Here is a 27,313-nt window from a genome sequence, read left to right as displayed (position 1 = left end):
AAACCTGCATGGCATATTTCAAATTTCTTTTGCAGCACTCATTATTTTTCTTTCTTGTGTTGGTTACTGTTTCATTTTTATTCAGTTGAGCGCCCACTCAAAATTACTGTGACAATACACTGCTATGTGCTTTAGGTGTTTACACAAAGGAGACAGATAGGTAGGTTGACATCAATTCTAGATTGTACATGTGTCTTTCTTCACCCACTATAATCCTCATTCTGCATCATGGCTCCTAACTTGAAATTTAGTCATTCTACAAGACTTTCAGGCTGGGCTCTTATACTCTTAGAATATTCAATCTATTTTGATAACTTTACTTATCATTTACTGTGGTCTATGTGGTACTAATTTTACTCCAAAGTTTCATATCTTTCATTCTACTATTTAATTGAATACCTCCATGAAAGTGTCCCAGGAGAACCCTTGAAAACATGTTTAAGTGGAACAAATTTTTCTTAAATGACTCTCTTGTTAACAATTTTCATTAAACATTATCATTGACTTTTTATTGAAATATTAAAACCTTGATGATATCTTACTACTTACTACTTTCATAATTACAATCTAATATTGCTTCTATTTCCATTGCCTTTGTATTTACAGTTGACCCTCGAACAACTTGGTTGTTGAGGTTAGGGGCATCAACACCCTATATAGTAAAAAAATCTGTGAATAGCTTTTGATTCCCCTAAAACTTAACTGGACTGGAAGCCTTACCAATAAGATAAATAATCTATTAACATACATTTTGTACATTATATGTATTATATGCTGTATTCTTACAATAAAGTAAGCTAGAGAAAAGAAAATGTTTGTTAAGGGAATCCTAAGGAAGAGAAAATACATTGACAGTACCGTATTGTAAAAAAATCTGTGTATAAGTGAACCTGTGCAGTTTAAACCCATGTTTGTTCAGTGGTCACCTGTAGATCCTCTTCTATATCTTCACTGTTTCTGTAGATTTCTCTGAGCTGTCTAATTAAACTCCTGGTTTCCCCAATCCTCTCTGTTCCCCAACAGCTCTCTGTCTATCTCTGTCTATCCAATCTTAGTTCCACACAAACTCTCATCATTGCTACATGCAGAGCCTTTATTATCCCTATCTATCTATCTATCTATCTATCTATCTATCTATCTATCTATCTATCTATCTATCATCTATATATCTGTCTACACAGTACCACAAACACTCCTAGACTCACCCTACAACCTGATAGTTAGATCTTTAGTAATAACTCATGTTTAGACATGGAATCTCCAGTTGCATTCTCCTGACTCTCCCCTTTTGAATTTCCTCTCATACTGAATCCTAGGCTCATCTTTGTCTTTCTTTTTTTTTTTTTTTTTGAGAAAGGGAGAATGGGAGAGGGGCAGGAGAGGAAGAAAGAGAGAATCTTAAGCAGGCTCCATATTCAGCACAGAGCCCAACGTGGGGCTTGATGCCATGGCTCTGGGATCATAACCTGAGCCGAAATCAAAAGTTAGTCACTCAGCTGACTGAGCCACCCAGGTACCCTGGGATTTACATTTTTGAATTTTACTATTATGTTGCCCAGATTCAGTAATGTCTCTGTGGACCATTCGTTTCTCTACTTGCTGGAGAGACTGACCCAATTACTAAGACTTTTTGTTACCTTCATACAACAGGGGACAAGGGGGACTATATCTAGAACTATATCTGAGGTAACTTTTGTATTTCCATGTCCAATAATAGAGAGTAATAGGAATTACAGGATCCTAATAATAATAAATATAATAATCATGGCAGTACCATTGTAGACTGAGGGACTGAAGCCCCTCAGGAATGAAGGTTTGGGTCACCTCAGCAGGTGAAGACCAAGTGGTAGCTGTTTGGTAGCTCCTGTCAGAGATATGAGCATCTGAGGTCATCCCTCAGACATGTGGTCATCCCTCTTCTGAGCTGCTACTTTCTGATAACGTGACCTTTCCCTTTTGTACCTAGGGGAAGTGGTTTATTCTTGTAATAATCTCTAGGCTACCTTCACATCCATCTCTTTCTCCTGTAGTCTTTTTTAGGACACACCTGTCTATCTACTTCCCTGTATTAGATATTCTTGGTTTAAAGACACTAGATGTGATATGTGTTTACTGAGTTGGCCTGAACTGACCCAAACATATACCAACCATAGACAGTAGTCTTTTCCAGACTTAGTCAGTATGTGGACATTGGTACATGAGGAAATTTAAATTATAGTGTTAAAATTATTCCAGGTCAACATGTTTGACAGAATCAAAGGGAAATGCCTGAGACAATAAATTGACATACAAGTGCAGTGATTTTTATTTGTATTATAATCATATACATAGATTCTTATGATTACTGCAGAATACAGTAGAGGAGGTTAACTTCTCTTGTCCAAATTAAACAGAGAAATAGCATGAGACTGATATAGAGCAGCTAAATGGTATGGAGTTCTCCTAAGAGCCTACATTTTCAGGCCTTCTTTTATACTCACCTCTTTGGTATTTAATATTTCACTAGGGGAAATATTTGAAACATCTCATGCTATTTGAGGTTACCCATAACAACAAAATTAACCTCGTTGTATTCATTGTTTAAAAATAATATTGCAAGATTCAGTTATTCATTTCAATTTATTAAGTAATTACTATATGCCAGCATTATCTAAGTTCTGAATATGCAACAGTGAACAAAACAGATCTCAAATCTTCACATTCTCATGGGTAGAAACAAGCAATAAATTTGTATAATATTTTCATTGGCCAACCTTGAAATTTCCTACATAAAATACTTCCATTTCCTCTGTGATTTGGTCAGCCGTTCACACAGATTCCTAAGCATTTTTAATCAAATTCTTTTTGATTGAAAAGAAGATAATTGGGATAATTTTTATCCATGGTGTTTTAGAGACCCAGAGAGCATTAAACCGTGAATAACATCATCTTTCAACATCTAAATTCTTCCAACATGAACAAATAACTGACAATGTGAATTATCTATAGAAAACAATAATTTTATATTTTTACTGGCAGTTGAAAACAGTAGACAATAAAACAACTTGCACACTGTTCTAAGATACACTCATTTCACCTCTTCACAATGTTATCCTGTTTGGAAATAAGTACTTAAGGACAATCATTAATACATTATTAATATTTTGAAAAAGTTTTATGATTTCATCATGAACAGAATCAAATCATAGGTAGGGAAATTCCTCATTGATTATGTGGGACCTGTTGGATTAACTATTTCAGTTTGAGAAATGTCACCTACATATCATGGCCGATTATCCAGAATCAAAGCCTTATCTTCACTGGACCATACAGGAGAAACAAGGTCACATCATTTTCAATACTGCTCTTTTTTCCTAATTTATTTGGCACTCCAATTTGTTGTCACAGTAACTTTATTTCATGATGTAATTAAGTTAGAATATTTGTTACCTTAAAATTAATAACTCTATCAATAACTCTATCAATGAGTATCATTTCGGTAAGAGTTTAGGGAGAATCATGCTGTTTAGAAACGGTCTTGTTTAATCAACAATACAAAAAGAACAAAAATATCTGCCATGTTATTTCCTTTAAAGATTTTCCTGGGTGGGTAAATAATACCTAGTTTGATTATGTCTGACATCTGATTACAGTTCAGAGACTGATATTTTCATTTGCTCATCTCATTTTCCACCAAGAAACATTGGATATGCTTTATATGAACAAGACTTGGAGAGGTACAGTGATATTTTAAGATAGTTCTTGTCTTCAGAGGCTTGTGAGCATAGTAGGGGTGAATGACATTTATCCAAGAAAAATTGACATTTGAATAGTGATAATTAGCCTTCAAGTCATGGACTTTTGCAATCCTCATGCCCTGTGATTGTGGTGGGACAGGTATTATTATTCCGCATATGTTGATATAGAAGCATAGCTTCAGACCTTTTCAACTTTACTCTGATGATCAGTAGCTTATCTGGGATATGAACCCAATATTTCTGTGCTGGCAAAAGGACAATAATGTGTTCACAGTGATGATTTCAATAAGATGTCTCATAAGCTGTTACTAGATTTCACAGAAGGGGACTTTGTAACTGGAAAGATTAATGGTAGCTTCTTGGAAGGGATGAACATTAAGGGCTGGACTTCCAACTGCATCCTAATTGGTGACTGCATGCTTCAATATGACCTCATATTGGTTATGAGGAGTTTCTCTTGCTGAATAGTATCCTCAGGGCAGCTTTCATGTCTCTGTTTCTCAGACTATAAATGAAAGGATTTAACATTGGGGTCACTGCCATATACATAACAGTTATGATTGCATCCTTTAGGCTGTAACTAGTCAGAGGGCGGAAATACATGCCCATGACTGTCCCATAATACAGAGAAACAACTGTGAGGTGGGAGCCACAGGTGGAGAAGGCTTTGAGCACACCCTTGGTGGATGGAACCCATAAGACTGTGGAAAAGACCCGGATGTAGGAGACGATGATGCAGAGTAGTGGCATAGAGAATACACCAACCCCTAGGTACATCATCTTCACATTAAAACGGATGTCAGAACAGGACAGCTTAAGCAAAGGGGTAATGTCACAGTAGAAGTTGGCTACTTCCTTGTTGCCACAGAAGGACAGACTGGATGTGAGCAGAGTGTGGGGGAGGGCATTGGTGTTTCCAACCACCCAAGACCCAACAACTAGAAGGATACAAGTCCGTGAGCTCATAATCGTTGTGTAATGAAGTGGGCGGCTGATGGCCACGGCGCGATCATATGCCATTGCAGCCAAGATATAGCTATCTGTATTACCCAAGGCAATCATGAAATACATCTGTGCTAGACATCCCCCAAAGGAGATGGCTTTGCTGTGCAAAAGATGGTTGGATAACATCTTGGGGATGGTTACAGAGGAGAATAAGATGTCAACAAAGGAGAGGTTGGCAAGGAAAAAATACATGGGGTTGTGCAGGCGAATGTCAGCGCGGATGGCCAAGATGATGAGCAGGTTTCCAGTCAATGTGATGGGGTAAATGAACAGGAAGAGGATGAAGAAGAAGTCTTCCTGTTCCTGCTGACCAGAAACTCCCAGAAGAATGAAGTCCAGGGTAGAAGATTGGTTATCTTCTTTCATGGCTCCTTTGTTAAGAAAGAAGAGAAGTTTTTGTAATGATCTTCCTTACCCACCAGTTTTGCTTCAAATGACCTGCAATCTCTTTCATGTGTTTACGAAGTCTAGAAATAGCCAACATTTTGAGGAAATATCCTTGTTGATCAGTAAAACTGATCAACAATTAGCTGTCAACACTCATGTCTAAGAAATGAGCAATCTGTGAATCAAAAGTGGCCATCCTCCCCCATCCCAGAACCATCACTCAAACACCTAGGATTCAATCAATTCACAGGTGCCTTTTACATTGTATGTGCTGGATATTTTGCTAGACTTATGGAAAAAGCACAAATATGTGCGAAATACAATTTTTAATCCACTTATTCAACATGGAAGACAAAGTCTTTGCCTCAGGGACTTTACAATGGATAGAAAAGCCCAAAATAACACATTTTAAAAATTGCACACTACAAGGAATTGACAGCATTTAGAAATCTTGATAAAATACTCCAGTACAAAGGTTGTGTTATTACAAGGGCCAGTCATGAAATTATAAGTTGTTCCACTGGCCAAACTAATAGTGATCCTAGAGCCCAGCAAGTAACAGGTGTCTATGCTGACTTTGGATTATTGTAAATCACCAGGATCACTGGGTTTATGTCCAAGCAAAGACAAGCCTAGTGAATTTCCTCCCCATGCATCTCATTTTCAGAGAAGAATTCCACCACCTCCTTTTATAAGGTACATCTCTTTGAAAACCTCTCTATTATCAATAATCACAAAGCTGTTCTCTTCCCTTCATTTATTATTTCTTTGCTCACTTCTGGGTGTGTGTCCAAAGGAAATGAAACAGGGTATTGAAAAGATATCTTCAGTCTCATTATTCACAATAGCTGAGATATGGAAACTAACTGTCCACCAAGAAATAAAGGGATAAAGAAGATATTATTTCTCTCTCTACCTCTCTTCTCATTATATGAAATAAGCCAGGCACAGAGACAAATAGTGAATGATCTCCTTCCCATGTGTATTTTATGAAAGTCACAGTCATAGTAACAGTTAGCCAGAGTTGATGCTGATCTTGAGCACTTGAGTTCTGGAGCCAAGGTTTGATTCCTAATTTTGCTACTACATCCCTGTGTGACTTTAGGCAATTCAAGTCACCATTTTCCATCTGATAAAGTGACAAAATTATTCTACTTACCTTTGGAGGTTTTGTGAAGGTCAAAGGAGATCATGCAGGTAGTGCAGCTGTTGGCTATCTATCCTTGATTTGTCACTGCCATAAAGACCTTTTTCCACAAATTAACATCTCCTACTGAGGAGTCAGTTCAGATGCTGTCAATAAGGGTTTTGGTCCTCTGCCATTCACTCCTCTTCCACGAGTGGGAAGTTCACAGCCAGCTGCTGTAGCACTTGTTAACATTCCTCCCTGGGGGGAGGGGGGGAGGGCAGGCCTGCTGCAGAAAGGGCCAGCAGTAGGCCTGAAGAGTGGGTCTTTGGTCCCCTATACTTGAGGCGAAGGAGCTAGGCCTGGGATGGTTTGGAAAGAAGAGCCTTGCGTTTCCAAATGATACAGCAGAAGGGATGACTGTTCTAGATGGAGCATGAAGACAGGAACCCTAGCTTCCTCCTCAGGAAGCAAGGTTGTCATAGAATAGAGAAAATTCAGTATTATTTACCAGGTTATAACATCTCTTGAAATGTGACTCCCACAGGTCTTCATCCTGGCCAGAGTCAGAGTAATTGTTGAGACTCATTACACACTCCTACAGCTGTGCCCTGAGGAGACAGTGGTTCTCAAGAGTAATCTTTCCCAGAGTTTTTTTCTAGAAGGAAGCGTGAGCAAGAGGATTTCTTAGAGTGTGTCTCCAGGGTCCAAGCGCTGAGCTGACCTCTTCTAGACATTCTGTTGGCATATGAGCCCCTGTCCTCTACTTTGGCACCAATTGGAACATCCGTTGGGTGCTGCAAAGACTGTGGTACAATTGAGCAAAAGAAATAATCAACAAAATGAAACAATAACCTATTAAAAGGGAGAATATATTTGCAAACCATATCTTTGGTAAGGGGTACATAACCAAAATATTTAAAGAACTCATGAACCTCGAGGGTGTCATGCTAAGTGAAATAAGTCAGGCAGAGAAAGACAGATACCATATGTTTGCACTCATAGGACTAACAGGAGAACAGGAGAAACCTAATGGAGGACCAGGGGGAGGGGAAGAGGGAAAGAGAGTTGGGGAGAGAGAGGGACACAAAACTTGAGAGACTATTGAATACTGAAAATGAACTGAGGGCTGAAGGGGGAGGGGAGAAAAGAGGTGGAGGTGATGGAGGAGGGCACTTGTGGGGAAGAGCACTGGGTGTTGTATGGAAACTAATTTGACAATAAACTACTTAAAAAAAAGGGACTCATGAAACAAACACATATAAACAAAATTTAATGAAAGAATAGGCAGCACAACTGAATAGACATTTTCCAAGAAGACATCCAAATGACCAAAAGGTTCAGGAAAAGATGATCAATGTCATTAATCACCAGGGAAATGCAAATCGAAACCACAATGAGATATCACCTCACACCTGTTAGAATGGCTATTATCAAGAAGATACGAGGTAATAATGTAGAGAAATGGAAACTTTTGTGAGAATGTAAATTGGTGCAGCCTCTAAAGAAAACAGTATGGAGATTCCACAAGAAATTAAAAATAGAACTACTCTGCAATCCAGCAATTTCACTTCTGGGTCTATATCCCAAGGAAATGAAACATGGTATTGAAAAGATACCTTCAGTCTCATTTTTATGGCAACATTATTCACAATAGTTATATGGAGATATGAGATGTGAGATAGGGAAACAACCTAAGTGTCCACCAAGAAATGAAGGGATAAAGAAGATACTATATTCTCTCTCTGTCTCTCTCTAACATTATACATATATGTATATATATAATTAATATATAATTATATATGCAATCAACATATATAATTACATATATATAATCTTTAATGGAATATTACTGTCATGAGAAAGAAGCAAATTCTGCCATTTGCAGTAATAATAGTGAACCAGGAGATCTCAGTGAAATTAGCCAGACACAGAGACAGTGAATGAACTCACTTCTATGTGTATTTTAGAAAAGTCACAGTCATAGTAACAGAGAGTAGAGGATGGTTTATCAGGGCCTGGAGGTGTGGAAGAGAGGGAGCTCAATTTTTCTATGTTGAATAGTCCTTGCAATTTAGGAGTATATTCCATTTGGTCATTGTGTCTATTTTTTTAATGTTTATTTATTTTTGAGAGAGAGAGACAGAGCATGAGCAGAGGAGGAGCAGAGAGAGAGGGAGACACAGAATATGAAGACTCCAGGCTCCGAGCTGTCAGGACAGAGTCTGACATGGGGCTTGAACCCACAAACCTTGAGATCATGACCTGAGCCAAAGTCTGAAGCTTAACTGACTGAGCCACCCAAGTGCCCCTCATGGTTATGGTGTCTAAACCTTTTAATATGCTGTTTGCTACTGTTTGTTGACGAGTTTTACATCAGTGTTCATAAGGATATTGGTATGCAGTTTTCTTTTCTTGCAGTGTCTTTGATATGTTTGTTATCCTCACAGAATGAGTTAGGAAGTGTCCTCGCCTCTTCAACATTTGGAAAAGTTTGAGAAGGATTGGTATTAGTTCCCTTTAAATGTTTGTTAAAATTCACCAGTGCAGCCCGTAGGTCCTTTGGGAAGTTTTTCATTACTGATTTAATGTCCTTCTTAGTTATAGGTCTATTCAGATTGTTTGTTTCTTCATGATTTCATTTTGGTAGGTTGTGCATTTCTAGGAATTCGTGCATTAATAATGCTCTTATTATCCTTTTTTAACTTCTTAAAATTGGTCCCCCCACTTTCATTTCTGATTTTAGTCATTTAAGTCTTCTTTCTTTTATCTTTAGTCTGTCCAGCTAATTTTTTGTCAATTTTGTTGATGGTTTTGAAGAATTAACTTTTGTTTATGATTTTCCTTATTGTTTTTCAATTCTCTGTTTCATTTTTTGTACTCTAATCTTTATATTTCCTTTCTTCTGCTTGTCTTGGGCTTTGGTGTGTTCTTTTTCTAGTTCCTTAAGTTGTAAGTTTAGGTTATTGATTGGAGATCATTCTTACGGGCTTTTAATTTAATTTTTAAAAATTATTTAAATCCAAGTTAGTTAACATATAGTGTAATAGTGGTTTCAGGAATAGAATTTAGTTATTCGTCACTCACATATAACACACAGTGCTAATCCCAACAAGTGCCCTCCTTAATGCCCATCACCCATTTAGCCCATAACCCCACCCAACACCCTTCCAGCAAACCTCAGTTTGTTCTCTGTATTTAAGAGTTTCCTAAGGTTTGCCTTCCTCTTTGTTTTCATCATGTTTTTTCCTTCCCTTTTCTTATCTGTTTTGTTTCTTAAATTTCACATATGAGTGTAATCATATATTTATATTTCTCTGACTGACTTATTTCACTTAGTGTAATATGATATTTGCAACCAACGGAATATCTACTTCCATCCACGTTGTTGCATGGCAAGATTTCGTTCCTTTTTGATCAATGAGTAAAATTTCATTGTGTGTGTGTGTGTGTGTGTGTGTGTGTGTGTGTGTGTGTGTCTCCTCTTATTTAAGCATTCATCATTTGGTGGGCATTTAGTTTCTTCCACAACTTGACTATTGTTGATAGTCCTGCTAGAAACATTGGAATGCATGTCCCTCTTTGAATTAGTATCATTGTATTCTTAAATCAGATACCTAGTAGTGCAATTGTAGAGTTGTAGGGTATCTCTGTTTTAAATTTTTTGAGGAATCTCCATAGTGTTTTCCAGAGTGGCTGCACAAGTTTGCATTCCCACCAGCAGTGCAAAAGTGTTCCCCTATCTCTGCATTCTCACCAACATCTGTTGTTTCCTGAGTTGCCAATTTTAGCCATTCTGGCAGGTGTGAGGTGGTATCTCATCCTGGTTTTGATTTGTATTTCCCTGATGATGAGTGACATTGAGCATCTTTTCATATGTCTGTTAGCCATCTGGATGTCTTCTTTGGAAAATTGTTTATTCTTGTCTTCTGCCTATTTTCTCACTGGATTAATTTTTTGGGGGGTGCTGAGTTTGATATATATATATATATATATATATGTATATAAGATATATAATATATATATATTCATTTCTTTTTGAGAAACAGAGAGACAGAGCATGAGGGAAACACAGAATCTGAAGCAGGCTTCAGGCTCTGAGCTGTCAGCACGAGCCCAATGCGCAGCTTGAACCCACAAACCATGAGATCATGACCTGACTTGAAATTGGATGCTTAAACAACTAAGCCACCCAGGTGCCCCAAGTTTGGTAACTTCTTTATAGATTCTGGATACTAATCCTTTATCTAATATGTCATTTTCAAATATCTTGGCCCATTCTGTATGTTGCCTTTTAGTTTTGTTGATTGTTTCCTTTGCTGTGCAGAAGCTTTTTCTCTTGATGAAGTCCCAATAGTTCGTAGTTCATTTTTGCTTTTTGTTTCCCTTGCTCTGGAGCATGTCTAATAAGAAGTTGCTGTATCTGAGGTCAAATATGTTGTTGCCTGTTTTCTCCTCTAGGATTTTGATGATTTCTTGTCTTCTATTTAGGTCTTTCATCCATTTTGAGTGTACTTTTGTGTATAGTGTGAAAAAGTGGGCCAGGTTCATTTTTCTCCATGTTGCTGTCCAGTTTTCCCAGCACCATTTGCTGAAGAGACTCTTTTTTTCCATTGGATATTCTTTTCTGCTTTGTTGAAGATTAGTTAGCCATAACTGGTGGGTCCATTTCTGAGTTCTCTATTCTATTCCATCGACCTATGTGTCCATTCTTGTGCCAGTTCTGTACTTTCTTGATGATTACACCTTTGTAATATAGCTTGAAGTCCGAAATTGTGATGCCTCTGCTTTGGTTTTCTCTTTCAGAATCGCTTTGGCTATTCAGGGTCTTTTTTGGTTCCATGCAAATTTTAGGATTGTTTGTTCTACCTCTTTGAAGAATGCTGGTATTATTTTGATAGGAAATTAAATGCATTGAATATATAGATTGCTTTGGGTAGTTTTGACTTTTTAACAATATTTGTTCTTTAGATCCATGAGCATGGAATGTTTTTCCATTTCTTTGTGTCTTCTTCAATTTCTTTTATAAGCTTTTTATAGTTTTTAATGTACAGATCCTTTACCTCTTCAGTTAGGTTTATTTCTAGGTATTTTATAGTTTTTGGTGCAATTATAAATGGGATCTATTCCTTGATTTTTCTTTCTGCTGCTTCATTATTGGTGTATAAAAAGGCAACCAGTGTCTGTACATTGATTTTATATTCTGCAACTTTGCTGAATTCACATATCAGTTCTAGGAGTTTTGTTGGTGTAATCTTTCAGGTTTTTCATGTAGCCTATCATGTCCACAAAGTGAAAGTTTGACTTCTTCCTTGCTAATTTGGATTATTTTATTTCTTTTTGTTGTCTGACTGCTAAGACCAGGACTTCCAACGCTATGTTGAGCAACAGAGGTGAGAGTGGACATTTCTGTAGTATTCCTGACCCTAGGGGGGACGTTCTCATTTCATCATTGTGGATGATATTAATGATGGGTCCTTTGTATATGTGTTTTATGATATTGAGGTATGTTCCTTCTATCCTTACTTTCTTGAGGGTTTTTATCAAGAAAGGATTCTATATTTTGTCAAGTGCTTTTTCTGTGTCTATTGAGAGGATGGTATAGTTCTTATCCTTTTTTTTTTTTTTATTAATGCAATGTATCTCGTTGATTGATTTGTGGATGTTGAACCAGCCCTGTCTCCCAGGAATAAATCCCACTGGATTGTGGTGAATAACTTTAAATGTGTTGTTGGATTCAATTTGCTAGCATCTTGTTTAGAATTTTTATATCCATGTTCATCAGAGAGATTGGTCTGTAATTCTCTTTTTAAGTGGGGTCTTTGTCTGGTTTTGGGACCATGGTAATGCTGACCTCATAAAATGAGTTCAGAAAATTTCCTTCCATTTCTATTTTTTTGGATCAGCTTCAAAAGGATGGCTGTTAACTGCCTAAATGTTTGGTAGAATTGCCCTCCAAGCCATCTGGTCCAGGACTATTTGTTAGGAGACTTTTGATTATTGATTCAATTTCTTTACTGGTTATGGGTCTGTTTAAATTTTCTATATCTTCCTGTTGCAGTTTTGATAGTTTATATGTTTCTAGGAATTAATCTGTTTCAGTTTGCCCAACTTGTTGGCATATCTTTTCTTCATATGTTCATAATCTTTTATTATTGTTTGTATTTTTGCAGTATTGGTTGTGATCTCTTCTGGTTCACTCATGGTTTTATTTATGTAGGTACTTTCCTTTTCTTTTTGATCAATCTGGCTGGGGGGAGGTATCAATTTTGTTAATTCTTTCAAAGAACCAGCTCCTATTTTCCTTGATTTGTTCTGCTGTGTGTGTATTTTCTAAAATTTAAGTATCATTGATTTCTAGTCTAATCTCTATTATTTCCCTTCTTCTGCTGCTTTTGGGCTTTATTTGCTGTTCCTTTTCCAGCTTCTTTAGGTTTAAGAGACATATTCTTCTTTAGGAAGTCTTGGATTGCTGTATACTTCCCTCTTATGACTGCTTTTGTTGCATTCCAGAGATTTTGGACTGTTGTGTTTTCATTTTCATTGACTTCTATGTACTTTTTAATTTTTTAAAATGTTTATTTTAGAGAGAGAGAGGGAGAGAGCGAGCACTGTGGGGAATAAGCTTAGGAATTCCCTGAGCCAGCACTGATGGGTTAACAAGGCAAAAAGAATGACAAAGCCATAGGATGCTCACACCCAAGTTTATGTAAATAAGATTAGGTAAATAAGTATAGAGAGGATGGGGAAAAGGCCCTAATACAAAGTTATATTAGGCAAACAAGATTAGGTATTTAGGGCAAAAATGGCCCCTAGTTTAGCACTATAGCAGAAAGCTGCTTTCACAGGAAGGAAGGGCCAAATTAGTTAAACAGGTAAATAGGGTTATAGACTGCAGCAGGGTGAAATTGCCTAGCTGATTAGCAAAAGAAAGGTGTCTTGTTGACTCTGAGGTTGCAGGCTTTATTTGTCTCATCACCTAGGTTAGCTAAGATAAACAGACACGGTGCCTCTTGTCTGCCATTAACAACCATCTGCCTGGAGCCAGGATTTTGTTTTATATCGACCCAAACCCCTAATACCATATATCTTCAAAACCCCCTTTCCCTCATGTCCATGAGTTAATGTTCACAGATTCATTGTCTCTTTGTGTATGGCCATCACATTTGTAAGCCTTATGATCTTAATAAATACACAGCAAGACCCTTATCCAGGACTCTTGTCTTCTCCCAGACATTAGCCATCTCTCACATTTAATCCTGTGTCCCGCTTTCTTGCTAGACAAGAAAGGACTCTAGACCCAGAGTCTATGACAGAGCATGAGCAGAGGAGGGACAGAGACAGAGGGAGACACAGAATCCAAAGCAGGCTCCAGGTTCTGAGCTGTCTGCACAGAGCCTGGCATGGGGCTCGAACCCACAAACCGTGAGATCATGACCTGAGCCCAAGTCAGATGCTTAACCGATTAAGCCACCCAAGTGACCCTCCATGTACTTTTTAATTTACTCTTTAATTTCTTTGATAACCCATTCAGTCTTTAATAGGATGATTTTTAATCTCCAAGTTTTCATGGTCTTTCCAAATTTACTCTTATGGTTGATTTTGAGTTTCATAGCATTGTGATCAGAAAATATGCAAGGTACAATCTCCATCTTTTTGTACTTGTTGAGGGCTGATTTGTGACCCAGTATGTGATCTATTCTGGAGAATGTTCCATATGCACTTGAGAAGAATATGTATTCTGCTGCTTTAGGATGAAATATTCTGAATATATCTGTTAAGTCCATCTGGTTCACTGTGTCATTCACAGCCTTTGTTTCCTTTTTTATTATCTGCTCAGATTATCTGTCCATTGCTGTAAGTGGGGGGTTGAAGTTCCCTACTATTATGATATTATTGATATCAGATATAATATGACTTCTTAAATGCTCATTATTAATTGACTTATATATGGGTTATTTAAGTGGGGGGCATACATATTTACAATTATTAGCTCTTCTTGGTGGACAGACCCCTTAATTAGGATGTAATGCCCTTCTTCATCTCCCATTACAGTCTTTCTTTTAAAAATCTAGTTTGTCTTATATAAAGTATGGCTACTCCAATTTTTTTTTTAACTTCCACTAGCATGATAGATGTTTCTCCATCTCCTTACTTTTAATCTGCAAGTATTTTTAGACTAAAATTGAGTCTCTTGTAGGCAGCATATAAATGAGTCTTTTTTTTAATCCATTCTGATAACCTATGTCTTTTTATTAGAGCATTTAGTTCATTTCCATTTAGAATGATTATTAAGATATGAATTTAGTTCCATTGTGTGGCCTGTAAAGATGGTGTTTCTGATGATGTTCTCTGGTTCTTTCTAGTCTGTACTGCTTTTAGTCTTTTTCATTTGGTTTTGTTTTTTTTTCCTCCACTCAAAAATCCTCTACCACCACCACCCCTCCCTGAAAAATTTCTTGCAGGACTGGTTTAATGGTCACCAACTCCTTTAGTTTTTGTTTGGGAAGCTCTTTATCTCTCCTTCTATTTTGAATGAATGACAGCCTTGCTGCATAAAGAATTCTTGGTTGCATATTTTTCATTTTCAGTATATTGAACATATCCTGCCATTTCTTTCTAGCTTGCTGAGTGTTTTGTGGACAGGTCTGCTATGAATCTGATCTGTCTTCCCGTGTAGGTTAAAGACATTTTTTTTCCCTTGCTTCTTACATAATTCTTTCCTTGTCTATGTATTTTGTGAATTTGACTATGATATTCCTTGGGGATAGTCAGTTTTTGTTTAATCTAATGAAAGTTCTCTGTGCTGCTTTGAATTTGATGTCTGCATCTTTCCTCAGATTAGGAAGGTTTTCAACTATAATTTTCTCACATAGATCTTCTGCCTCCTTTTCTCTTTCTTCATCTTCTGGCACTCCTGTGGTTTGAATGTTACTCCTTTTTAATAAGTCACTGAGTTCTCTAAGTCTCATGTCATAATCTTTTGCCTTTGTTTCTCTTTTTTCTGTTTCATTATTTTCCAGAATTTTATCTTCTATTTCGCTGATATGCTGCTCTGCTTCATCCATCCGATGCTGTCACGGCATCCATTTGAGATTGCATCTCAGTTATAACAGTTCTCATTTTAGCCTGACTAGATTTTAACTCTTTTATCTTGGCAGAAAGGGGTTCTCTGGTGTCTTCTATGCTTTTTTCAACCCTAGTTAGTATTCTTGTAATTGCGGTTTTAAATTCTATTTCAGAGATCTTACTTATTTCTGTGTTGATTAAATCCCTGGCCATCATTTCCTCCTGTTCATTCTTTTGGGATGAATTCCTCCATCTTGTCATTTTGGAGGAAGAAAAAAAAGTAATAAAATAAAAAATTAAAAACAAAACAAAAGGAAGCTAGATCCTAGGTGTGTTTTGGTCTGCTTGTTGAAAGAAACTTGATAGAATAGAGAAAAAGGGAAAGGGAAAAAAGGTAATAAAAAATTAAAAAATAAAACAATAGAATAAAGTAGCATAAAATGATATAAAGAAAATGAAATAGAATAAGAAATTTAAAAAATAAAGATAAAGTAAAAGAATAATTTTTTTCTTCCTGTATCCAAGAAAGAAAAAAGAAAACAATTCAAGCAAAAACAGGAACAAAGGAAACAAACAAATAAATGAGCCAGAAAACAGAATGAAACTCGAATGAAGTTATATCCAGTTTCCCCTAGAATTGAAACTATGAAGAACTCTATAGTTCACTGAGCAAGTAGAGTGACTTGTGCTGGTCTTCTAGGGGATCTGCTTGGAGGGTGGGGTTGGATGGGGCTTCGTGTTGAGGCTCCATTCTCTACTAGGTGGGGGCTTCTTAGTTTACTGGGGTGGATCAGTGTGAGTGCACACATGGGGGTGTGTGAGAGAGGTGGAAATGGCTTCACCCAGCTCCCAAGTCTCTGGAGCAGGAACTTTGCATTCTCACTGACCCGTGATCACATACCCCTCCTTTGTTGCAGGCCTCTGACCATTCTGCACCTCTACCCTGTCCGTGTTCAAGCTGTCTGCCCGCCAGTCAGCACCTTCTTCCAGAGTTTTATCTCAGATGAGGATTTGTTTCAAACCCTACACTTCAGAGACCCCCTGGTGGCTCAACCTGAACTGACTTTCTGGAGGAAGATCTCACTGAGCAGTGGCCAGGGGCCGCCTTGACCTAGAAAATGTTCCTTTGATTGGGCAGTGGCAGAGGTTCAGATATTATGGCAAATCACAAAACATAGCTGGCACCAGGTTTCACTGGACTCTGGCATCTTTGTCCCAGTACCAGCAAACGTGGCTGCTCTCCATGGTCCACTGGGACCATTGCCTGCAGGGAGGCCATATGGACTCTACCAAACATGGAGACTGCTTCTCCCTGTGTGGCACACAGACCCTTCAGACACATTGCCTGCTCCTGGGATTTGCCCTCCTTTCTCATGAGAGCACTACCAGGCAGAGCTCAGAACCTTCAGACTTGGGCTCCACTGTTTATAGAATCCTGGTGGTATTGAAACCCTCTCCTTAGTTCCCATCAATGGTTTTGAAGAACAGATTTCTTATTCAATCCCCTACGAGTGTTTTCACTCTTTCTCTGTCTCTCCAGCTACTTACAGGGGAGTGCTTCTCTTGCATGATCCTGATGCTCAGCACTCTCCCCCTTTCTCTTTCTCTCTCTCCTCTCTCTGCAAAAATGACTCCCTACACTCTGTGGCTTTTCTCTCTCCCACTTTACCTCTCAGCACCACATACCTGTGGAGTTCTGTGGCCCAGATTATGCAGATTGTTGTGTTAATCCTCAGATCAGTTTCCTAGGTGTTCATAATGGTTTAGTGCTGATCTAGCTGTGTTTCAGGGACCATTCAAGCTCAGGGTCTCCAAGATGCTCTGCTATCTTAACTCCTCCCCCTCTCTTCTTCTTCTCTTGTTCTTTTCCTTTATGGTTTGGTGACTTTCTTTAGTGATATGGTTAGATTCCATTCTCTTTATTTTTTTTGTGTGTCTATCATAGGTTTTTGATTTGTGGTTACCATCAGTTCCTATATAGCATCTTTTGTATATAAGTCTGTATTAAGTTGATGATTCCTTAAATTTGAACCCAGTCTAAACCAATTTGACAATAAATTATTAAAAAACTAAATAAATTGTTAGAAAAAAAGAAAATGGAAGAAAGCAAAATAAAAGCATATTAGTGATTAATTTTATGAAAATGTATTCAAGAATAACTGTTCAACTTAATACAAGATCACTTATTCAATGTTCTATGTAAAAATAATACTTTCATTGTCCAGTAAATTCAAAATAAAGTGTCTGTTTGCAAAAAAAAAAAAAAAAAGAACCCAGTCTAAAAGCACTATGCCCTTTTACTCCCTCTTCATGTACTATGGATGATGTCATACTTTACATTCTTTTATTTTGTGAATATCTTGGCTGATTTTTATAGACATAATTGATTTTACTGCTTTTATGCTTTAATCTACGTACTGTTTTTAATTTTATTTAAATCCAAATTAGTTCACATGTAGTGTAATGATGATTTCAGGAGTAGAATTTAGTGATTCATCACTTATATATATAACACCCAGTGCTCATCCCAACAAATGCCCTCCTTAATGTCCATCACCCATTTAGCCCATCACCCACCCAGCAGTCCTCCAGCAGCCCTGAATTTGTTCTCTGTATTTAAGAGTTTCTATGGTTTGCTTCTCTCTATCTTATTTTCGTTTCCCTTCACCTATATTCATCTCTTTTGTTTCTTAAATTCCACATGAGTCAAATCATATGATATTTATCTTTCTCTGACTGACTTATTTCTCTAGTACCATCCGTGTTGTTGCAAATGGTAAGATTTTTAAAAATAGTTTATTGTCAAATTGGTTTCCATATAACACCTAGTGCTTCTCCCCACAAGTGCCCCCACCATGACCATCACCCCCCTCTCTCCCTCCCCAGATTTTATTTTTTTAATCACCAAGTATGATATATGTCACATCTACTGTATTCATTGATCAGTCGATAGACATTTAGGTACTTTCTATAATTTGACTATTGTTGATAGTGCTGCTATAAACATTGGGGTGCATTTGCCCCTTTGAATCAGCATTTTTATATTCTTTGGATAAATACCTAGTAATGCAATTGTTGGGTTGTAGGTTAGCTCTATTTTAAATATTTTGAGGACCCTTCATACTGTTTTCCAGAATGGCTGCACCAGTTGGCATTCCCATCAATAGTGCAGAAGTGTTTCCCTTTCTCTGCATCCTTGCCAACATCTGTTATTTCCTGAGTTGTTAATTTTGGCCATTCTGACAGGTGTGAGGTGGTATCCCATTATGGTTTTGATTTGCATTTTCCTGATGATGAGTGATGTTCAACATTTTTTCATGTGTCTTTTAGCCAATTGGATGGCTTCTTTGAAAAAGTGTCTACTCTTGTCTTTTGCCCATTTCTTCACTGGCTTATTTGTTTTTTTGGGTTTTGAGTTTGGTAAGTTCTTTATAGATTTTTTGTATTAACTCTTTATCTGACATGTCATTTGCAAATATGTTCTCCCATTCTGTCAGATGCCTTTTAGTTTTGTTGATTGTTTCCTTTGCTGTACAGAAGGTTTGTTTGTTTGTTTGTTTGTTTGTTTGTTTTTTTAATCTTGATGAGGTCCCAATAGTTTATAGTCCCTTTTTGCTTTTGTTTCCCTTGCCTCTGGAGACATGTCAGTAAGAAATCATTGTATCCAAAGTGAAAGATGTTGCCTGTTTTCTCCCCTAGGATTTTGATGATTTCTTGTCTTTCATTTAGGTCTTTCCTCCACTTTGAGTTTATTTTTGTTCTATACTTTTTTAAATGTTTATTTGTTTTTGAGAGAGAGAGAGAGAGAGGCAGAGTGTGAGTAAAGAACAGGCAGAGAGAGAGGGAGACACAGAATCCAAAGTAGTCTCCAGGCTCTGAGCTGTCAGCACAGAGCCTTATGTGGGGTTCCAACTCATGAACCACAAGATCATGATCTGAGCTGAAGTCAGACGCTTAACTGACTGAGCCATTCAGGTGCCCCTGGTTTTATAAGTGATCAATCTAATACTTTCATTATGTTTGATTTTACCAGTGAAAATTTTCCTTTCATAATTTTCTTACTGTTGAAATGGTCTTTCCTTATCATTCAAAGAATTCCTTTTAACATTTCTTTTAACACTGTTTTTGTGGAGAGGAATGCCTTTAACTTTTATTTGTCTTTGAAACTCTCTCCCCATGTATTCTGAATGATAGCCCTGCTGGGTAGAGTATTTTTGATTGCATTTTTTTTGGCACTTAGAAAGTATCATGCCATTTCTTTCTGGCCTGCAAAGTTTCTGCTTAGAGCTTTATGGGGTTTCCCTGGTATTTTAGTATATGTGCTGCCGAAGTGAGCACAAGGGTTTCCCTGGTATTTTAGTATATGTGCTGCCGAAGCGAGCACAAGGGTTTCCCTGGTATTTAACTGTTTTCTCTTGCTGATTTTAAAATTCTCTCTTCATCACTACTTTTTACCATGTTTATTATTATATATCTTGGTATGGACCTCTTCTGGTTGATTTTGTTGGGGCCTCTCTGTGCATCCTGGATCTGGATGTCTGTTTTCTTCCCCAGATTAGGGAGGTTTTCAGTTATTACTTTTCAAATAAATCCCCCCCCCACCTCTTTTCCTTCTGGGATTCCTATGATGTAAATATTATTATGCTTGATGATACTGCAGAGTTTTCTTAACCTGTTCTCATTATTTTATTGTTATTTTTTTCTTCCTGCTCTTCAGGTTGGTTGCTTTCCATTATTCTTTCAGCTCACTGATCCATTCTTCTGTCTCCTCTAATCTGCTCCTGAGTCCCTCCAGTGAACTTTTAACTTCAGTTGCTGGGTTCTTTATCTCTGATAGATCCTTTTTTATATTTTTTGTCTTTTTACTGATAGTCTCACTGAGAGCCTCCAACTCTTTTCTCATATCCAGTGAGTATCTTTATGACCATTACTTTGAGTTTGTTACCAAGCATATTGCTTATCTCCATTTAATTTAGCTCTTTGCTGTGGTTTTGTCCTGTTCTTTCATCTGGGACATATTCCTCTTTTTCCTCATTTTGTCCAATTCTCTATGTTTGTTTCTGTGTATTAGAAAAGCCAGCTATGTCTACTCATCTTGAAAGTAGTGGCCTTCTGAAGAAGAGATCTTGTGGTGGTCTGTAGCACAATGTCCCCTGTTTACCAGAACGGGGTACTGCAGGGGTGTCTCCTGTATAGGTTGATTTCACCTTTCTATTGTGGCTGAGTCATGTTTGCCTTCAGTCTAGTCAGCTGCAACGGTCAACTTTGTCTCTTGTGGGCAGGGCTTTGTTCCTGTGCTGTTAAGGGGCCAGTTTGGGGCCTCTGCGGGCTTATAGTTGTGCAGTGTCAGCAGTCAGACCAGATGCCTGTCCCCAGTGCATGTGCTAGGGTGGCAGGCAAACTGAACTGCATAGTTCTCTTCCTGTGTTGTCCCTTAAGAGGCTTTAGTTGGTGAGCATGGTCTGCAGTCAGATCAAATGTCTGCCCCCAATCCTTCTTCTGGGGCTACAGTGAACACAAACTGGAGGGTCTTCTTCCAGTGCTGGCCCTTGAGAAGAGTTTGTTGGTGGGCAGGGCTGGCAGTCGGATCTTGTGTTTACCCCATTCCATCTGCTAGGGCTGCAGGCAAACTGATGTGTGTGGTTTTCTTCCCCTTTCCCCAGGGAAGAAGTCACTTTGGACTGTTGCTTGTCCATCCTTGGAAGGATGCCCACCAAGTGGCATTCATTGCGTTGGGTAGAACAGAAGGGCAGAGCACAGGGGCTTATCAAGGTAGGTGAAGTGTGTTCACACGGGCTCCTGTAAGTGTATGGGTCTCTAGACCAGGGAAAGGGGAAAGAAATGATTCCTACCAGATATTTCGTTCTTGAAGAAGTCTCCTAAAGGTCTCTGCCCCTCCAGTGATGTTCTTATATTAGTAAATAAATTTCCCTCACATATTCCCCATCTGTTTTCAAACTACTGCTTCTATGCTGTATCTTGGTGTGGCAGTTGTGATGCTGGGTCTTTGAGGGTAGTGACTCAGTTTTCTGTTACCTTCCAGCTCTCCCATAGCCAGTCCTGCTGATTTTTAAAGTACCCTGTTTTAAGCCCTACTAATGGTAAACACTCTGGGAAGTTAAACCTTACTAGTTTTCAAAGCCAAATATTATGGGAACTCATCTATCTAGTGCGGGTTTTCCATGTCTGGGGTCCCTGATGTTTGCTCTTCTCTTTCTCTGTGTTTGCAGTGTCACTCCTGTTTGTGGTTAATCTTGCTGGGAGTTTGGTTCCTGACCCCATCTCCACCCTTCTATGCTTCTTAATGTATTCTCATCTCTAAGATTAACTGTGGAAAGTCTGTTTTGCCAGTCTTCAAGTCATTTTCTGGGTTGGTTGCCTGGATGTGGCTATTATCTAGGTGTATCTGTGGGACAAGGTGAGATCAGGATACTCCTACTCCACCATCTTTCCAGACGTCTCTGACTTTTTTTTCTTAGTACATTTTTATTGCATATATCTATTCCCAGAAATTTTCTTTTTGTTTAGCTATTTATAACCTTATAAAAGAATCAATATATTTTTTTACTTTTTCTTTCTTTTCTTTCTTTTTTTTTTTTTTTTAAACCTAGGTCTATTCTTTATAGGATATAGGTTATAGTAAATAGCAGTCAAATGTAGAGATACATATGTTGAGGTCCAGTTGTGTCCTGGGGCAAGACTCCCTGGAGATGGGATGTGCTCCACTGAGGACCATGGAAACTTTCACAGACTTGGAAAATCTTCTACACTGGTTCTTTGAGGTGTTTGTGGAGCTTACTTCCAGCTAACTCTCCCTTCCCCAAAGGCTGGTGGGAGGGGTTGGAAGTTCCAATACCAATCCTATAATCTCTTGGTTTTCCTATAGGCAAGCCCCATTCTGAGGCTATATAGGGAAGGAATTTACGTTTTTAAATATTACTATTATGTTGCTCGGATTCAGTAAAATGTCTCTGTGAGCCATTCAGGAAAAGAAATTTATCTACTGGCTGGAGAAACTGATCCAATTACTGAGGACATTTTGTTGCTTTCTCACAATGAGGGGTAAGGAAGACCATGTCTAGAACTATGAATGGGGTGACTTTTGTGTTTCCATGCCCAGTAATAGAGATTAACAGGAATTATAACATCCAAATAATAATGATTATTATTATTAATAATAATAATAAAGGCAGTACTATTGTGGGCTGAGACTCCTCAGGAATGAAAGTTCGGGTCACCTCAGCAGGTGAAGACCAAGTGGTAGCTGTTTGGCAGCTCCGGTCAGAGATATGAGCATCTGAGGTCATCCCTCAGACATGTGGTCATCCCTCTTCTGAGCTGCTAGGTTCTGGTAACATGACCTTTCCCTTTTGTACCTAGGGGAAGTGGTTTATTCTTATAATAATCTCTGGGCTACCTTCACATCCATCTCTTTCTCCTATAGTCTTTTTCAGGACACACCTGTATACCTTCTTCTCTGTATTAAATCTTCTTGGTTTTAAAATACGAGATGAGGGAGGGGGACCTCTGGGTGGCTCAGTTGGTTAGACATCCAACTTTGGCTCAGGTCATGATCTCGTGGTTTGTGGGTTTGAACCCTGCGACGGGCTCTATGCTTACCTCAGAGCCTGGAGTCTGTTTCAGATCCTGTATCTCTCCCTTCCTTCCCCTTCCCTGCTCACACTCTGTCTCTCTTAGAAATAAACAAACTTAACAAATTTTTCAAAGTACTATATGTGGGGCAACTAGGTGGCTCAGTTAGGCGTCTGACTTCAGCACAGGTCATGATCTCATGATTCATGAGTTTGAGCTTTGCACTGAGCTCTCTGCTGTCAGTGCAGAGCCTGCTTCATATCTTCTGTCACCCTCTCTTTGCCCTTTCTATGCCTCTCCCTCTTGCTCGCCCTCTCTTTCTCTCAAAAAAAATTAACATTGAAAAAAACTCAGATGTTGATTTGTGTTTTCTGAACAGGCCTGAACTGATCCAAACTGACATACCAGCCATAGACTGTAGTCTTTTCTAGACTTAGTCAATTGATTCATTGTACATGTACCGGGACATTGGTACATGAAGAAATTGAAATTATAGTGTTAAAATTATTCCAGGACAGCATGTTTTACAGGATCCAAGGCAAATGGCTGAGACAATGACTTGACATACAGGTACAATAATTTTTATTTGTATTATAAACATACACATAGATTCTTATGATTACTGTAGTATACAGTAGAAGAGGTTAACTTCCCTTGTCCAAGTTAAACAGAGGACTAACATGAGACTGATATAGAGCAGCTAAATGGTATGGAGTTCTCCTAACAGCCTAAATTCTTAGGCCTTTTTTATCCTCTCCTCTTTGGCACTTAATATTTCACTTGGGGAAATATTTGAAACATCTCATCCTATTTGACCTTACCCATAACAATAAAATTAACCTTGTTGCATTCATTATTTAAAAATAATATTGCAAGATTCATTTATTTCATACAAATTAACTACATTATTATATGTCAACACTAAGTGCTCAATATACAGCAGTGAACAAAACAGATCCCAAATCTTCACATTCTCATGAGAGAAAGACAGGCCATAAATGTATATAACATTTTCATTGGCCAACCTTAACAATTTCCTATACTGACAGTAGAGAAATACCTCCATTTTCTCCATAATTTGGTCAGTCATTCACACAGATTCATATGCATTTGTAATCAAATCCTTTTTGGTTGAAAAGATATTTGGGATAATTCTCATCCTTGGTGTTTTAGAGACCCAGAGAGCATTAACGGTGAATAACATCATCTTCCAACATCCAGATTCTTCCAACATGAACAAATAGCTGACAATGTGAATTATCTATGGAAGACAATAATTTTATATTTTTACTGGCAGTTAAAAGTAGTGGGTAATAAAGCAGTTTGCACACTGTTCTAACATACCCTCATTTCACCTCTTCAAAATGTTATCCTGTTTGGAAATATGATATTTAAGGACAATAACTTATATACTATTAATATTTTGAGAAAGTTTTATAATGTCCTCATAAACAGAATCAAATCATAGGTATGGGCGTTCCTTATTGGTAATTTAGGACCTATTGGATTAACTGTCTCTCTTTAGGAAATATCACCTACATATCAGGGCTGATCATCCAGAATCAAAGTCTCATCTTCTCTGGGCCATACTGGAGAAAAAAGTCACATATTTTCAATATTGCTTTTTTTTCATTTATTTGGCACCCTGATTATTAATAGTGATGACTAATTTTATGATAACTGTATTTCATGCTATAATTAATTAAATCAAAAATTTTATTATGTTAAAATACGAGAACTCAATGAGTGTCATTTTGCTAAGATTTTAGGAAAAATCTTATGCTCTTTAGAGACAATCTAGTTTAATCAATAATACAGTAAGAACAAAAACATCTACCCAGGTCATTTCCTTAAAAGAGGAATATTTATATTTGGATGGGTAAATAATGTGTAGTCTGATTATGTTTATCATTATCAGATTACAATTCCACCAGCAATATTTTTATTTTCCATTTCACTTTCCACCAAGTGTGATTGGATATGTTTTTATGAGCAAGACTGAAAGGTACAGTGATATTTTAAGACAGTTGTCTCCCTCAGAGATGCTTACAAGCTTCGTGGGGTTAATTAGCATAATGGTAAAAAAATTGACATTTGAATAGTGATTTATAGCCTTTTTAAAGTTTATTTATTTGAGAGAGAGAGAGAGAGAAACCAGTAGGGGGGAGAGAGAGAGAGAGACAGAGACAGACAGAGACAGACAGAGACAGAGAGAGAGAGAGAGAGAAAGAGAGAGAGAGAGAGAGAGAGAGGGAGGGAGGATTAGAAGCGGGCCCTGTGCTGACAGCAGAGACCCTGATGGGGCGCTCAAACCCACAGACCATGGGACCATGACCTGACCGGAAGTCAGATGCTTAACCAACTTAGCTACCCAGGTGCTCCAGCGATTTATGGCTTTTAAATCATGGACTATTGTGATCCTCACACCCTGTGACCAGGGTGGGGCAATTATTATTATTCCTAATATGTTCATATTCATGTAGAAGCAGAGCTTCACACCTTCTCAGTTTTACTCTGATTATTGCAGCTTATCTTGGACATGACTCAAATATTCCTGTGCTGTTAAGTGATAATTTCATAAGACATAACGTAAGATTTCATAGAAAAGGAATTTCCATCTGGGAAGGACAATTGTAGCTTTTTGGTGGAGGAGGACATTGGAGTTGGATTTCCAAATGCACCTAATTTGTGACTCTAGTTGACTCTCCAATATGACCTCAGATTGCTCATGAGGAGAGTCTTTTGCTGAAGAGTTTCCCCAGGGCAGCCTTCATGTCCTGATTTCTCAGGCTATAAATGAATGGATTTAACATTGGGATCACTGTCATGTACATCACAGTGACCACTGCATCCTTTAGGCTGTAACTAGACAGAGGGCGGAAATACATGCCCATGACTGTCCCATAATATAGAGTAACAACTGTGAGGTGGGAGCCACAGGTGGACAAGGCTTTGAGCACACCCTTGGTGGATGGAACCCGTAAGACTGTGAAAAAGACCTGAATATAGGAGATGATGATGAATAGCAATGGTACAGAGAAAACACCAGCCCCTAGGTACATCACCTTCACATTAAAACGGATGTCAGAACAGGACAGCTTGAGTAAAGGGATAGTGTCACAGTAGAAGTTGGCTACTTCCTTTTTACCACAGAAGGACAGACCAGATGTGAGCAGAGTGTGGGGGAGGGCATTGGCATTTCCAACCACCCAGGACACAACAACTAGCAAGACACAAGTCCGTGAGCTCATAACCGTTGTGTAATGAAGTGGGCGGCTGATGGCCACGGCGCGATCATATGCCATTGCAGCCAAGATATAGCTATCTGTATTACCCAAGGCGATCATAAAATACAACTGTGCTAGACATCCCCCAAAGGAGATGGCTTTGCTGTGCAAGAGATGGTTGATTAGCATTTTAGGGATAGTTACAGAGGAGAATAAGATGTCAACAAAGGAGAGGTTGGCAAGGAAAAAGTACATGGGTATGTGAAGGTGAATGTCAGCGTGAATGGCCAAGATGATGAGCAGGTTTCCAGTCAGTGTGATGGGGTAAATGAACAGGAAGAGGATGAAGAAGAAGTCTTCCTGCTCCTGCTGACCAGTAACTCCCAAGAGGATGAATTCCAGGGTAGAGGATTGGTTGTCTTCCCTCATGGCTCCTTTGTTAAGAAAGAGGGAGAGGAATCCAGAATTATTTTGGAGTTACCACTGATGTAATGATCTTTCTTACCCACCAATTTTGATTAAGTGGCCAGTAATCTTAATGATGAGTTACTAAACCCCAGAGACAGCCCACATTTTGGGGGAAATATCTTTGCTGTCCAGTGGTACTGATCAGGATTTAGCCCTTGACATTCATGTATAAGAAGTGAGCACTCTGTGAATCAATGATACCCATACTCCTCTATCCCAGAACCATCACTCAAACACCTAGGATTTAATCAATTCACAAAAACTTTTCATATTATATGTGATAGATACTTTGCTAGGCTGATGGAAAAAGTGCAAATACGTGCAAAATAGAATTTTTAATCCACTTCTTCAACATGTAAGACATAGTCCACTCTCAGGGGTTTTACAATGTAATAGAAAGCCAAAAATCACACGCAGTTTTTAAATTACACATGACAAGGAATGGACAGCATTTTGGAATCTTTGCATTATTGCAAGGACCAGCCATGAAATTAGAATTTGTTCCAAAGACCAAACTAAGAGAGCCCAGGAAGTAGCAGGTGTCTATGCCAACATTAGATGATTCTAAATCACCAGAATCACTGGGTTTAGGTCCTAGCAATAACAAGTTTAGTGAATTTTCTCCCTAAGCATCCCATTTTCAGAGAAGAATTTCATTCCCTCCTTTGATAGAATGTATCTCTTTACAAAATTCTCTAATA

The 27,313-nt window shown here is 38.1% G+C and overlaps 2 protein-coding genes across 2 annotated transcripts; both read right to left on the bottom strand.

Annotated features, from left to right (window-relative positions):
* Positions 1–4,178: 4,178 nt before the first annotated feature.
* On the bottom strand, positions 4,179–5,108 carry LOC115281930 (olfactory receptor 1A1). Its single transcript, XM_029927649.1, has one exon. The coding sequence runs from the start codon at positions 5,106–5,108 to the stop codon at positions 4,179–4,181; it is 930 nt and encodes a 309-aa protein (XP_029783509.1).
* A 20,535-nt stretch (positions 5,109–25,643) lies between these two features.
* On the bottom strand, positions 25,644–26,573 carry LOC115281929 (olfactory receptor 1A1-like). The gene has a single exon (XM_029927648.1). The coding sequence runs from the start codon at positions 26,571–26,573 to the stop codon at positions 25,644–25,646; it is 930 nt and encodes a 309-aa protein (XP_029783508.1).
* Between the last annotated feature and the right edge of the window lie 740 nt (positions 26,574–27,313).

Source organism: Suricata suricatta, chromosome 17, assembly GCF_006229205.1.
Source record: "Suricata suricatta isolate VVHF042 chromosome 17, meerkat_22Aug2017_6uvM2_HiC, whole genome shotgun sequence".
Lineage (NCBI taxonomy): Eukaryota > Metazoa > Chordata > Mammalia > Carnivora > Herpestidae > Suricata > Suricata suricatta.
The sequence above is the reverse complement of the archived record's forward strand: the minus strand, read 5'-3'. Positions and strand labels throughout refer to the sequence as shown.